At 42.7% G+C, this 15,078-nt stretch overlaps 2 protein-coding genes across 3 annotated transcripts; one reads left to right on the top strand and one right to left on the bottom strand.

The window, feature by feature from the left end:
- Window positions 1-1,882: 1,882 nt before the first annotated feature.
- Window positions 1,883-4,358, top strand: LOC115727030 (ethylene-responsive transcription factor ERF118-like). Of its 2 annotated transcripts, none has more exons than XM_048281126.1 (3): window positions 1,883-2,154; window positions 2,356-2,718; window positions 2,839-4,358. In XM_048281126.1, the coding sequence occupies exon 3, from the start codon at window positions 3,053-3,055 to the stop codon at window positions 3,995-3,997; it is 945 nt and encodes a 314-aa protein (XP_048137083.1). In that variant the 5' UTR covers window positions 1,883-2,154; window positions 2,356-2,718; window positions 2,839-3,052; the 3' UTR covers window positions 3,998-4,358. The 2 variants fall into 2 exon arrangements, with proteins under 2 accessions (XP_048137083.1, XP_030513006.1); XM_030657146.2 differs by having other exon boundaries at window positions 2,483-2,718.
- A 5,362-nt stretch (window positions 4,359-9,720) lies between these two features.
- On the bottom strand, window positions 9,721-12,128 carry LOC115756151 (LOB domain-containing protein 40-like). The gene is made up of 3 exons (XM_048280752.1): window positions 12,082-12,128; window positions 10,473-10,732; window positions 9,721-10,336 (listed from the first exon to the last, which is right to left on the bottom strand). Exons 1-3 carry the CDS (start codon window positions 12,126-12,128, stop codon window positions 9,735-9,737), a joined length of 909 nt encoding a protein of 302 aa, XP_048136709.1. The 3' UTR covers window positions 9,721-9,734.
- Window positions 12,129-15,078: the final 2,950 nt, after the last annotated feature.

A 15,078-nucleotide genomic window follows, 5' to 3' on the forward strand; every position in this document is an offset into this window, starting at 1 on the left:
TTTTCTTGATGAGTATCAAAGCAATAAATCTTGAGTTCAAATTTTTCCGTACCTCTTGCTGGCCTTCCTAGCCAAAGTTTCAAACTCGTGGTAAAATTCCTGACTAGGATCAAGACAAATAATAGTTTAGGCATAAATTTGTTTACATATGTTTTTACAACTATTAGGCACGAATTTAAGTCATCCTCGTGGTCATCTATATCAAATTCTACTTTTCTATATTCTCTTTTTTTTTTTTTTTTTTTGGTAAAAAACACGAAAGGCTTGGAAATATTAAAAGAAGAAACAATCAGTGTGTAACCTCGAAATTTCCACGAACGTAGCAGGCCTACCAAACCTAGCTACTGATCGCCCCGACAAGCCCAAGAGCTTGTCGCCACCTGTCACCTCAGGGACACGCGTCGCTCCGTCCCCAAGGAGAGAGTAGGTAATTTGGCGGGAAAGGAGCGGTCGTTATTGCCACGCCGGCGCCATTTGGCGGGAAGCCGAAGCAATCCTTTCATTGGTCGGTCCACCCCCAACTCGGGGTCATTGTATTGTGGTCAACAAGCACGTGCGCTCCCTGTTTCTTCCTTTTCTCTGTTTACGTTTTGGCCTTTCACTTTTTCTTCTTTTCCTTTTGTTTTGAATTGTTCTCATCCCTACATGCTTGCATGTATGTATGTTGTATGTTGTATGTATGTATGCATGCATGCCGGTGCATGTACGTTTCCTCCCGCCCGCCCGCCATGTGCACGACCTTTTGTCACTCTTGATTATTCTCGGGACTATTTTATCCTTAGATACCTTTGGAGAGGAATTGTAGTTTTGCGACGTTAGTTTACAATTGTGATTATTGCATCGTGGATAATAATCAAAATTGATGGATGGCCACGTTCTGAAACTATGCTTGCCCATTCTATAAAGCATAATACCTGCAATGATTGATGATTTTGATTAAGCTTTATCTAAGTGTAGATATGGAAGGATCCAACAAGGCAACGACCAAGAGAGCACTCGGCTGTAATTTTCAAACGTCGAGGTCAAGGTCACCAGTCCACATCTAGAGAGGAAAAAAGACCAAAAAAAGGGAAATCAAAGAAGAGTCGTGGCGAATTGGCAACATCCGCCTAGCCACGTGGTCGTTGTTTTGACCCTCGTCCATTTCTTGGTGATTGATGAGGGCTTCAGATCCTTTTCCCCCACATAGCAACCAGCACCATTGATAATATGTTGTGTAGTTTGCAGTTGTCACCGCTCCGGTTGGGACTGCTCCAAGGTCTGCTCCGATGAGAACCCCATTCTCATCGTTCTTCGTTATGCCGGTCACGTTATTGTCTCTATATTATACGATAATGGTACTGAAGACGTTGAATCTAGGTGCATACCGCCTTTTGATAAAATCGTAGCTACCGAAGAGAAAATTTTTTGCGTGTGCTCATTATTAATGATAATGTGAGATTCGGTGAGTGATTACCGTTTGTACTTTGATGCTACGAAAGATCAATGGGTCTATGCTGATTCATTTTTTAACTTTTTTTACTTTGTCGACTTTGTGTTTTTATGTTGAAGTTATGTATCTTTTATTTTTTTCATATTAAACGAAAATCTATCGGCAAAACAAAAAGAAGTCAAGGAAAGTGTGCGGCAACCCCTTTTACCTGTGCAGACTTTGACCTCAGCCTCCTGAAATAGTCCTCCATAACAAAATTGCAAAGGCTGAAAAAGAAAAAGAACCAACAAAATGGGATTCGACTCACTTCCAGAGCGTTAGTGGGGTTCATGGCATCAAAAAAGGCATGATGCAATTAGGTGAGATGTCATGCGCCATGGATGTGGATGACTCCCCCTAGGCCACGACAACACATAGGCCTCAGCATATACTTAATTCCGGGTTCTCATCTTCTCTCCTTTTGATTTCTTCTTTTCCTGACACTCCATCCTCGCAAATCTCTTTACTCTTTTATTCTCCTCCTTTCCACGCCTTGTCTTTAATGGCGTTTTGACCGCTCAGAAAAAGGTGAAGCGAGCGGCAATGAACTAGAAGCAACAAGAGCCAGTGTGGAAGCGGGCACTAGCAGGAGCAAGAACAGGGAAGCGAGCTCCGAAACATCATCACAACTTCATCATCGCCGAGGGACGCTGAGTTAGACCACGCTGGTCTTGTTCTTCTGGGTAAGTTAAGAGGTTTCTTGTTTTCCCCTCTCTTCTTTCTCGCTTGAAGTGTTTTTGTTTGGCTCTGTTTTTCACCGTCTGAGTTAAGATCTGCGAGGCTTTCGCGTGATGTGACGTCTTAGGAATATGTTTTAACTCTGCTTCTGCGAAGGTAATGGATAACATAACTCGGGGGAGACATTTTTGTCTCGTTCTAGAGAGATGAAAACGTAGTCTTGGCCGTGGATATCTGATCCTGTAAGGATCGGTTGATCTCTTTGTTCCTGCTACTATGTCGATCACGATCTGATGCGACCCTTTTTCCGCCTACTGCTTTCTGTCTCAACAGCGAGAGCACTAGAGAGGTTGAACCGAGAAAAGGGGCGGTTGAGTTTTGGGATTTATGTCGGCTGGTTTTGAGTTGGGATTTACCGGGGCCCTACTTCAGTACTCTCTTTCTTCATCGACGCCTTCTTGTTCGGCCTATGATCTGTTCGTAACCGTTGCTTGCTGCACGCTCTGCTGCTTCTGGCAGAGGTTGAATCTGGTCTCGTCCTCTGTTTCCATGCGGTTGAGACCAAAAAGGTATGTGGGTTCTTGTTATCTTTGTTTGTGAATTTGTGCAAGTTTCATGTTATAGTTTTGTTGATTAGCGTTGATTTTTGGGTTTTAATCTGAAGTTGGGTTTTGGGTGGGTTTTTGCAGGAGGTGTTCTGGAGAAGAGGGTTTTGGGGGGTTTCGCATAAAGCCATTTTCCAATCCGTTCTTGTTCTTGATGGTTGTTCTTAATTAAACAACTAGACAGTAGACACCTTTTGTGATCTTGAGAGAAGCACCCGCTTCCTGTTGTTAAATTGAAAATTTTGCTTGTGGATACTCGAGGGGTTTTTGTTGAGGGTTTTAGCATTTTCCTCTGCCAATGTCTGGGTCCTGTCAACTGTTTGACAAAAGTTCTTCCCTCAAGAAAGTGAGAGATTCCAGAATGGTGAGAAAGATCCGTGTGTTCTGTAGAGATCCCGATGCCACCGATCTGTCCTCTAGTGAGGATGAATCGGATGAAATTGATAAGAAGCTCTTTGTTCGCCTCATTGATCTTCCACTTCCTGTTGTGCACCCTAATGTTATCGATGCTGAAAGTTCATCTCGAGATACCATTGATAATGTCAATAGCGTTCATAAGAAGAGAAAGCTTGGTGAGAAAGGTGATCTAATCTTAAAGAGAAGACGGGCAGATTTACGGTATAAGGGGGTCAGGCAAAGGAAATGGGGCAAATGGGCTGCGGAGATCAGAGACCCATTCCGCCGGGGAACTCGAATTTGGTTGGGCACTTACAATACTCCTGAGGAGGCTGCTAAGGCTTATGAGGCCAAGAGGCTTGAGTTCGAAGCTACAGCCAAGGCCTCTGATGAGAAGAAGACAAAAACCTCCTCTTCAGAAACCTCTCTGTCCATGAACAAACCTATCGCCTCAGAAAATTCAGTGAGTGCATCCTCACGCACCTCCCCATCATCCGTCCTTGGCTCAGGCATGTCAGCCTCAAATGCGTCTGAAAGCTGTAATGTTTCGACGAAGAGAAGCGTTAATACTGATCCCAAGCAGCAACCGCTCACCCGAATCGAATGTCTGGAGGAGATGTTGATGCCTGGTCAAGCTGTGCAGGACTTGAGCTTGGGAAATGACTTTGATATGCTACTCATGGATGACTTTGGGCAGCTCGTGGATGATTTTTGCGGAACAGATGACTTCCAAATGTTCGGATTTGGAAATGAGATGAGCGAGCTCCCTGATTTTGACTTTGACATTGGAAACGATGAATTCGGCCATTGGATGGAAGAGCGACCTATTAATATTGCCTGCACCTAAGTTTTGTAGCTAGGAATCGGTATCACTGATGTCATTAAATGTTAGTCTTTTAGAATATGCTTGGGGCTCTCTCTAATTTGAGCGCTTGAGAGGAGTGTTTTTTTTTTTTTTGGTTCTTTTTCTGCCAATGAGCTTATTCTGATTTGTTTGTGGAGTATTGAAGAGAGAAAGAGAGAGAGAGCGAGAGAGATGAGAAGGATGAAAGCATTTTTGGAAGGTGAGGATCCTTTGGGTTTTCTTGTGCCATTAGAGCCGTCCAAAGGTTAATGCAAAGTTTTCAGACGATGTTGTTGCTCTTTGTCCTAGCAATGTCTTGTTTGCTGTAATGTGATACCCTTTGTTTTAATGAAGCAGGGTTTTTACGCCATCTCGCTTGTCAAAGGTGAAACTTTCAAGGTTTTGTGCGTTGCGAATGCATATTAGAGTTACAGAAAAACCCAAGGAGTTTCGACTTGTTATGATCTGAGGATCCGTTTCTCGGTGGGTTATTATAAGACTCTAGTTTTTTGTGCTTTGGTTTTTTTTTTTTTTCTCATCTCATTTGATGATAATTTAGGGATATGAGATGATCTTTGTTATTTCCACTTGTTAGAAGTCCTAATAAGCTCCCAGGTTGACGGTGGGAGAATAGTAGAAGATGGGTCTTTCTGGGTCCGGCACTTCTGTTGGGATATTTTGGGTAGTTGGGGGAATGAAAATGACAAGTTCCTAATTTTCCTTTTGACGCCACTGAATGGTGCTCCCAACTTGTTCTGCTCGCTTCCTGCCAAAGATCTGTAGTGAGGCTGAGTCAAACACAGAAGGTTGGACTAGTAGTGCAGCGACTAAGGTGCTAGTGCTGCTGATGCTGGCGTTGGGCCAGTGCTCGACTTTCTCTTCACAGAAGAAATCCCAAAAAAAGTGAAGGTTTCAACAGCAACTGGTATGCCTCGTCACTCTGCATTCACATCACACATGTTCAAACCGGCAACCTGGATTACTGCGTTAATGTTTCCTTTTTCTTTGGCCAAAATGCACATTTGAAGATTGAAGTCAACGGTTATAGGTCCTCCGGAGACCATGCATTCACACGCGTTTTTTTAAGATGAGACGCAACCTCGATTGATATTTGCTGACTTCGGGGCCTAGATCGACATGCGGTGTCGGAGATAATTAGGATAATCCACTAATTTTGGGGTTGATTTAGGATATGTCCAGCAGTTCCAAGCGTACGAGAATTTCAGTGCACTCTGGAACGACTCTGCTCTTTGCATTTGCCATCCGATTTGGCTTTCATTCAATACCGAGCCCCTTAAAATTTGCAAATGATAAACAGTTTCCTCGGTAGAAAGACGCAGTTACTTCTTTTTTGTTTTTGTGGGTTTGGAAATCAACCGACTATATTTAGATAGCGGAGAGCAGTGGAGAGTGGCAATTGACGACGGTTCTCACTTTTAGGCTCTGTTTGTTTCGAGCAAAATGAATGATTTAGAACGTATTTTCCAAAAAATAATTCATTTATATCCATCAAAATAATTAGTCAATAATAAACGTTTCCATTATTGATAAAAATTTATGTCTGAACATTTTCGTGCACAAGAAAATTCTTTTATTCATTTTTTTTTTGGAAGCAATACAAACGTTCGATGTTTTTCCAAACAATTCATTTTCAGCGAAACAAACGCACCCTTAAATGCTGGATGACAAAAGTAGCCCGTGGATTCATTTGACAGTAGTTTTTTTTTTTTTTTTTTGGGTCCAAATTTGACAGTAGTTTGAGTCATTGTCATAACTTGATGTTGACAGTAGTCTGAGAGACCAAAAGAGGAATTTCTCCCTTAAAGAATGATATAGAAGTACATATATTGAGCTTTCTGGGTAGATCCTTCATACTTGTTGGGCCTATATATGGTACGCACCCCTGCCTTGTTGGGTTATAGGGAGCCCATGGGCCCAATCATCCATCTTGATGTCATTCGGCCCATATTGTTCATCTTCATTACTCATTGAACTCCCCCTGAAGCCACGTTTAACAGCATGGGACCCAGAAAGTACAGATAACATAATCCATGTAAGATAAAAGCCACGTTGGGCGATATTGATGCTGCATCAATCATTCAATCGTAGGAAGTAAAAGTGTTATCGTTTGCCGAGGATGCCTTATTGGATAAGTGACGCCACGTCAGCACGTCAAGTGATATAAGCGTTCAATATTAGATATTTATCGAGAGAAATAGACTTTATATGTTATAACGAAATAGATTCTTTTGCTCAGCGCTATCTTTAATGAAACTAGACTTTACGAGTCTAGTAGTTCTTAGACAATATTTAATTACAAAAGGCGATTGGACTTGCACATTTCACCACCAATTCAGCAGTATAGATTTAGCCATCGAACGTTGCATCCGTTATGATTTAGTTCACTAGGATACGGTCATGTTAAGTTCCTCAACGTGAGATGAGGAAAGATCTTGTGGTTAGGTGCTTCGGTTCTCCGCATCGTAGCTGTTCAATTCCGAGACTCACGCTTGAAGGGCATTGCGACAAGATCCGCAAAAGAACCCTCGACTAACCACAGTTCAATCCCTCTTCGGTACGAGGAGATTACCAAGAGTGAGCGTAAATGCGAATTTTGAACTCATTAATGTATAAATTTATTTGTGCTGTTTCATAATGTTCCTCACCAACGATAGTGGGTCTAGTTTCACTGATTAAAAAGTTTAAGCAATTGAGATGTGAACGAACAATTTAAAGGTTCTTCAATATTTGATTATTTAACATTACACTTTCTTACACCAACCTTAACACTCGCAAACAAAAAACCTACGTACTTATTTTTCGAACGTAAGAGAGCAATGGAATTGATAATCCTAAGTCATCCACGTTTTAATCTGTTCGGTTGTCTTTCCAATCTTTCATTTCCGAGCTCCTTACCGCCGTATATTCTCATCATTCCCCTCCATATCTTTCTCCGTGTTTGGAAAACAAATCACAAAAAAAAAAAAAAAAAAAAAAATGAAAAGTCCGATTACGATATCTTTTATTGGGAAGATCACTAAGAGAGAGCCAATGTTCGAGCTTGTTAACATATCCAGTTGGGTTCTGACAAAAAAAAAAAAAAAAAAATTCCAGATGGGCCACATTCACTCAAAAACTTAAACCAAGGAGATATGGGTCAACTAGAATATGTTAGCTGCTTTACACTACACCAATTCTTTGTTGTGGGATTTCTCTAACATAACTCGCATATGCATTCTAACACCATCATTCTCATGCCAATCATGGTTGGTGTTCCCATTCAAGCTTGGCGCTTTCCAAATCTCGATCTTGTTCAAATGCCAAGCTTAATTTTATTCCCAATCTACGTTGCGACCCTTCATTTCATGTGCAAGCGGAGGACAATCTACCTATTGGGCTGCTTGTGCTACAAGCCGAGCCGCGCGACGTGTCCCCCTTTGCCGCCTTCATGGAGCACTCCAAGCTCATCCTCCAAGACAATCCCGAAATTTTGGCCACTAGAAACTTCAAACACGGCCGACACTTCCGGTTGTTAGGATTGACGTGCAATCATAATGAAATAAAACGTGAAAATTGATATACAAGGTTTTTTCCGGGTTCATCCTTAAACTAGGGTTACGTCTAATAGAGGATTCAAATATAACTAGCACCATACACTTCTCGTTACATCACTCAATTGCAAATGAAAGACAATATATATAGCAGTAGCTATTCATGAACATATGCTCAAACTATCAATTAAAAAATATGGGCTCAAATTATAAAAGCACTCGGACCTTGAGCTCTCTTTATAACTTTGTGTCTTGCACAATCAACAACAGCGGAATCCACAGTGTCGCAGCACTCATTCATCTACTCATCGGCCGCGCAAATGGTCGAAATCTATAACTCAAATCCATACCAGTGAAGGCCGTCTAAGGGTGGAGAAAAAGGGCAAGGAAGGCCTGAGTCTCGATTTCTTATGGCTTCCTTCGTATTGATCAATCTAAAGACGGTGACTTACTCAGCCAGACGTGGAATGTCGATCCAAATTGGTATTTCTTGGCATTATTTTGTGACCAACTGTAACTTCTTGACGCTTGTCTGCACGTCGCGTTGGATCGCGATTCAGCCCGACACTTGCTGCTCGCTACCTATTCCGATTCCGAACATCTCTCCCCCGAGAAATGTTGGGGGTCTGTGAGAAAAAAGCGTCCGCGAGAGAATCCGCAGCTCGCACCAAGCGGAACTCAGAAATTCCCGAACTCCGACGACGATGCCCTTTTATTGCATGGGCAGCACGTGTCGTCCACGCTCTCTCCACCGCATGCCCTTCTTCTAAGTGTAAGCCAAAGCCCACTGCCACACCGCACCCCCGAACCAGATGTGTCGTGACAGGTTCTCGAGATAAGCAAAGCGTTTGTCATATGATAAGCAGTGATGGATCGCTTGAGTTTCTGCGTAATCGATCACTCGCAGCGTTACCGGAAGAAAATGTCTGAAAAATGAATGCCTTCCGGCTGGCTGGTGATGTTTTATTCTGTATCTCCTCGGTCAAGTTATAGGTATTAAGTATATGTCCCAGGGTGGGTTTTGGTTCAGTTTTCCCGAAGCCCATGGGAGCCCCGAAGCCTCTTGGAAAAAATGCAGGGCGTTTGGCAATCATTCTCAAAAGGGCTTTGGAATGAAAGTTGGACATGGGAATGCTGAAAGCTCAATGCAGGTAGAGACCAGCTTTGAGCTTTCACCATTTGACCAAACATTGAGCCATGATTTTTTCTTCCAAATTATCTTCACTTTTTCTTTCAAATTTCGATTTTGTCCCTTAATTATTATTAAAATAATTTTAAAAAAGAAAATGAAATCCTAAGCTGCCGTGGTCGTCACATGGGCCACTTGAGCGCAAGCAATGGCCGTGGGGGGAGGGGTTGCGTGACCTTAAGCCTCGTTATTGAGGTTGCGCGACCTCGGCAGCAGCCACTTGGGGTAGCACAACCCATGAGACCATTGTCGGAGGCTGCTCGACCCCCGGCGGTGTTTGCCATTGGTGCCGGATATGGCTCGTTAGCGGTCGCTGGCGTTTGCCCTAAGTTTGATTTTCCATTTTTATTTTTATTAATATATTATTTAAAAAGAAATATTGTAAGAAAGCTCATTTATAAATTTTTCTTGCCAAACACTAATTAGATCAAAATTGTTTTTCAAAGTACTTTTTTACCAATCACTATTTGCATTTCTCCGAAACCCCTTAGGCTAAAGGTATTTGGATTTCTCCGAAGCTCGTTTGTAAAGCCGAGCCAAATCCACTCTCAATTTGAAGACGAAATGTGGATATTAACGATAGGGAAATGCTTTTATGACAATCAGTTATTTCTGATTGTAGATCCACACATCATCACCGTGTGTTTTGCATAAAGCACTTAACTGAAAAATCATAGGATCAGAAATAACGACATAACTGAAAAATCATAGGATCAGAAATAACGACAGATCTGTCAGGTTGTCATGATAGCGACTCCCTAAATGATATATTTCGGCTATATATACGCATCGAAATCTGTCGCCTCATCACAAAGATCAATGAATCCGAACAATTTGAACCGCGAAACTGAAACCTCGATGACGAATTAAACTAAAAATGACGACAAAAGGATAAGTCCAAGAAGAATAAGAAGAAGAAAAATCCATAAGCAAATGCACTCCCAAGGTTATACCCAGATGGAAATGCTGAGTACACCTCGGTCTCAAAACTGCCCACCACTCAGATCAACGCGGGCTCGCTCGGATGTGACGACGGTTTGATGCGCAGGCTCAGCTCCAACTGGAGTTGACTCTCCGGACTCTCCTCCGCCGGCCGGTCGAATCTCAGCATCCAGTTCGGCTTGCCCATGTTTGCCAGTGAAGCCTCCACGGTCTCCACCGAGAAGATGCTCTCGGCCTCCGCGCTGTCCCAGTTCGCCACTGCCGCCGCCGCCCCGTGCGTCACCCACGAGTCGAGGCTCGTCTCCTCGTAAATGGGGCCTGGGTAGATCCACTTGCTCCTCCCTGCATGGCCGAACAGCTCGCCGGGGTCCGTCTCCGGCTTGGCCTGATTCGATGACTGCTTGAACCGGGTCCTGGTCCTGATCTTCTGGGGGTCGCCGGGGCCAGACATCTTCCGGACGTGGCGGATGTCGCAGGGCTTGAGGTGGGGCCCCGTGGAGTCGAGCGAAGGCGATTGCATGAACTGGGAGGAGCCCTGGAGCACCGCCTCGACGGAGGACTGGCACTGGGCCCAATTGCCCGAGCAGAGGAGCCCGACCGAGCCGTAGATTGGGTTGACGACCCGGCCACAGGCCTCGTACAGCAACGACCTGAAAATGGCTGTCCAAGAAGGAAGACGCTGTCAGCAACCCTCGACCGTGGCAACGCGAATAATGCATCTTCCTTTATACCACAACTCAGGCTTGAATCATTTCCTTCCCTTTATGTCCTCTTCAAAGAAGAAGGGATTTGATACCTGGGCGGAGGTGGTCGGGGCCGGCATTAATGAGGTTGATGAGGCCGGCGCGGCCGTAGAACTTGGCGAGGAACATGGTGGCGTTGGCCTGCGACACGGGGGATTGGATCCACTGGAGGCAAGGCCTGATGGTGCAATCTTCGGTGCAGCCTTTCCGGAGGACTCTGCACCCATTGCAGCTCATTCTGATTCTCCTCCCCAAGTTGCAGAGAGAGAGTATGAGATGGAGGAGGAGGAGGAGAAGAAGAAGAAGAGGGGGGCTATTTATTAGCAAAGGTGGGGTTTGGTGAAACAGATGGGAAGGAAAGTGTAGCTGCTTTTATGTTTGCCCAAAAAAAAAAAAAAAAAACGAATATGACATTACTAAAAATTGATTCCTAAAAAAATAAATTTACCAAATAATACGATAACATTTTATTTTTGGGTGTTGTTCAGCAATAAAAGGTATTGAGTATTGTATATAGGATGTACATTAAACGATTACTTATAATTCCACGCGTCGTTTTGTAAATTAATCTTCACGTATTTAGCATTACTCAAAAAATATAAAATGCATCAAAATATGTCTTGACCGCCTTTTTTTTTTTTTTTTTTTTACTTTCGCTAAGTGAGTTGGTCCTTCCAACCAAGTTTCCTTATGCAACCTTCTGGGTCGCGAAAAATTTGGGCGATAAACTCGGTATTCTCTCGTGTCTTTTTCCCTTTTTATCCGATCCTTTGACAATTAATATCACCATAGATGTAGAGACTGATAAATGACGTATCCGATTTTCCTTATTGAGTTATGACATAGTTACTTAAGAGCTCACTTTATTATAGTCTCCTTTTTTTTTTCTCTGATTGAATAATAAAATTATTAGAATTATATAGAGACTGGCATGCAACGTCTCAAATTTCTAATAAGTGCTTAAATATGATACACTTATATAAATATATTTTGGGTATTTAATATGAATATTCTTAGCATTATTCTTTATCAAAAGTGAGTTACTCCTTGATAAAAAGAAAAAAATCTAGAGTGCACTCATCAATTATGAACTATCGCATGATAGTATCGTCAGACTATCAAACCAACAACTCCCTGCATGCACAACCATATTCACAAAGGGAACTACTTTCCTCACAGTACTACTAGGGACTGTACAATCTCAACCGTAGATTCACATATCATCATGGAGTGTTTTATATAAAACACTCATTGATTGGGAGATCGTGTGGTAAAAAATAACCGACAATCTTGCCAAACTATCAAGCTAGCAACTCGATCACGAATTCTCCAAATGTCTTTTTGGTTGCGAACCAAGAAGAGATGTGGAATGTACGACATACATGGCATCTTATATGAGTAGGTATTTGAATTTCACATTCTTATGTTGCATATTTTGATCGATTTTGTCCATCATAACATCCCGACAACCTGTGCTCAAGTGTTTGAACCGGATTTTCTAACCGTGCCAAGTTGTGTCACGGAAAAACGCTGCACTACAATCGTGTCTATTTATGTCCCCTTCGGCTTTGCATGGAATCGTGTATAAATGTGTTAGTTCGTATTGGAAATTGCCAGCTTATCACATGAAGTTCGCACGTGGATGTTACAAATATTTGTTACCCGCCAATCAAGAGCTCGGAGATGGAAGAGAACACATCCGAACCCATTACATTAAGCGACGGCCATGTCGAACGGGACCGATTTCTTTCCACAAAATTCGTCATGTATTTGCATCTTGAGATTACCAACATCATTTCCTTTCCGCCATTTTCCCATCCCACACGCATGGAAAAAAAAGCGGGTAAATCGCATGGATCAGCTTCGATTTTTAGTTACCAAATACCAACTCAATTTGACTTGTGGAAAAGTTGACTGAATCACGATAAGGACAAGAGAGGAAGCACGTAGGGAAGAGCACAACGGAATGTCGCGGGCTCCAATATTTTATTACAAGGCGCGTGGCCAGCACAAGCCCCTCTCTTTTTTTAAGGTTTTCTTTCTTTTTGGCCCCTCCTATTTTGTTGTGTTCTCTCCTTCTAGAGCGCTCGAAGTCGTGCCCAATTGAAATTCCTGGTCTTTAGCAGTCCCTCCCACGCAACCCCAACTCGATCATTAGGGAAATCATCGAGTTCGTAGAGTCGATTTACGCTTCGTTCCGGTCGCATTACTGTCGAAACCGCTAAGGGAAAACGCGAAAAATTACACGGGAAGAGAGCGAATGTATATAATATTTAACACGTATGAAAGCTTGCCGTTCGGACCGTGTAACTGAACGATATGATAATGAATTGAATCTAGGGTTAGTAATATGGAACTCTAGAAACCGCTCGTGGTATTCCATTCATTAGTCTGCGGGCGCCCCATGTACCGCAGCCTGCTGCTTTCTTTCCTATGAGGGTTTTGTTCACTGCAACTTGTGCGGAACGTTACGAATGGACTTAGCTAAGCCTTTGGTTTTTCCCTTCCCTTTTATCCTTTTCCCTGCCCTTTTTTTCAGGTTCCATCTTCGCCAAATTCTTAGTTCTATTCAGTGTACTGATTACTTTTCCCCATTATGCTGAAGGCAGCCTTGGAGAAAAAGGCAATTATATTCGTGCTGACAGAAGATTAACGCCGTTGATTAGGGTATCTTGAGTTAGGGTTACTATGTTAGAGTCCATACATACTTGGTGGGCTATGAACAACAGAAGAGAATGATCAAAGTTTCTCCTGTCGATCGACCTTCCTGCGTCGGCCACTTAAGTTAATCCCTCATACTTGGCCTTCCTGAGTTAGGCAAAATGTCTATTGGTCCTCCTTGGGATCATGGAGTCCTAATTGACATCGCCTACTAATTAAATATGCTCCCAAGCCTCCTCATATCTTTAGATTCATTAAACAATTACCCTAGCTCTTTCCAATTTCCATTAGTCATTCGAGCCAAGAATAAGTATTGAGTTCATTGAACCCATCAATTCATCCTGATGGGGTCCTCTCAATACTTCAGCGCAAAGGAATAATTAACTATAGCTTGTCTTTATGTCTTGGTCAGATACAACCTATTCACCATCAATGGATGGGGTTGGATTTTTGGAAAGCTTAAGGTCAAAGGATATCAAATGCCCGAAATTAGAAAGCATAACTGGGGTCAACAAGAGATCTTTCCTGGAGCAAAGGCTGGACTGTCATGACATGGACGTTCTCTTGTCGTAGAAGACTGAAGTCAAAAAAAGAGGGGGGAAAGGAAAGAAAGAAAGGAAGGAAATTAGTGAAGACTAGTGAACCTTCTAGAAGTTTTGACTCTTAATTAACTCGACCGCCACAGGGCTAAACCCGCTCGCGCCTTCTGTAATAAATTAATAATCACGTTTGCTTCGCGATAATCAGAACATTAAACTTTTATTTCTTATTCGCTTTATTAGTGTACATATTCTGTAAAGAAAAAAGTCTATGTGATTGTACTGAAGGCATTAGGGATAAGTACATTGTGAGTGTCATAACTTGTGTACGGAGTTCACTTGAGTGCCACAAATTCAAAAAAACAATCACTTAAGTGCCATCACCGATTTGCCCCGCCGGAAATCCTACGTGGGCGTTGGAAAATCTAACGTGGCATCGCCGGACCAAATGTTTTGATTTTTTTAATGTACATGTGGATTTCTATTTTATCTTTTAAGTTATTTTGAATTTTATTTTGTTTTGTTTTTTTTTTTCATTTTCCCCTATTGGCTGGCAAGGGTCACCGGAAGGGCCCTCGTCGGCTATGGCTGGCTAGCTCGAGGGGAGGGCCCCCTTGCCCTCGGCCAGGGGGGCCACGACGGCCCTCAAGGCCCCACAGGCTAAGGTGAGGTGGCCCTTGTCCGGACGTGGCGAGGGTCGTCGCGCCCTCCACCACGATTGACGAGGATCCTCGCTCGCAGCCACCGGGGCCCTTGACGGCCGTCGCGCGCCCCCCACCCCCCCGGCCGAGGGCAAGGAGGCCCTCGCCCCTGGGCGAGCAGGCCGTGGCCTACGATGGTCACGGGTGACCTCACCGGCCAAAGGGGGAATCCAAGGGTTTCCTTTTTTTTTTTCCAGAAAATATTAAATAATTAAAATAAAAACAAAAACATCATAATAAATAAAAAATAAAAAAATTCATAAAATATTTAAAAAATGTAAAAAAAAAAAAACTCACGTGTCACTGAAAAATAATATAAAAAGTCCACGTAATACGATTTGCTTGAAATAATACTCAAGTGAACGATTTTGCTTCGATATAACACTCAAGTGAGCGAAAAAAAAAGTTATGGTACTCAAGTGAACGTCGTACAAAAATTATGGCACTTACAGTGTACTTATCTGTCAAGCTCAAGACTAGCTAAGTTGGGCATTTTTGTCTAAGGCCGATCCTTTTGCCATATTATGCACTTAATAAATTATTTATGTCGCTGATGCCTAAATTTTGGTGACTTCATTATTGCATAGAAAAAATTAGGTTTCGACCCCGATCCGTAAATTAAAATATTGTTAATTCTCATGAATATTGGGAGCATGGAGGCTCTGTGCTTAATTAGATTATCTGGACTAAGTCCATAAGAGCATAAAATTCGTCCAAGCCCATTGAATACTTTAGTAGCCAAAAATTACATACAGGAG

This window comes from Rhodamnia argentea, chromosome 6, assembly GCF_020921035.1.
Source record: "Rhodamnia argentea isolate NSW1041297 chromosome 6, ASM2092103v1, whole genome shotgun sequence".
Lineage (NCBI taxonomy): Eukaryota > Viridiplantae > Streptophyta > Magnoliopsida > Myrtales > Myrtaceae > Rhodamnia > Rhodamnia argentea.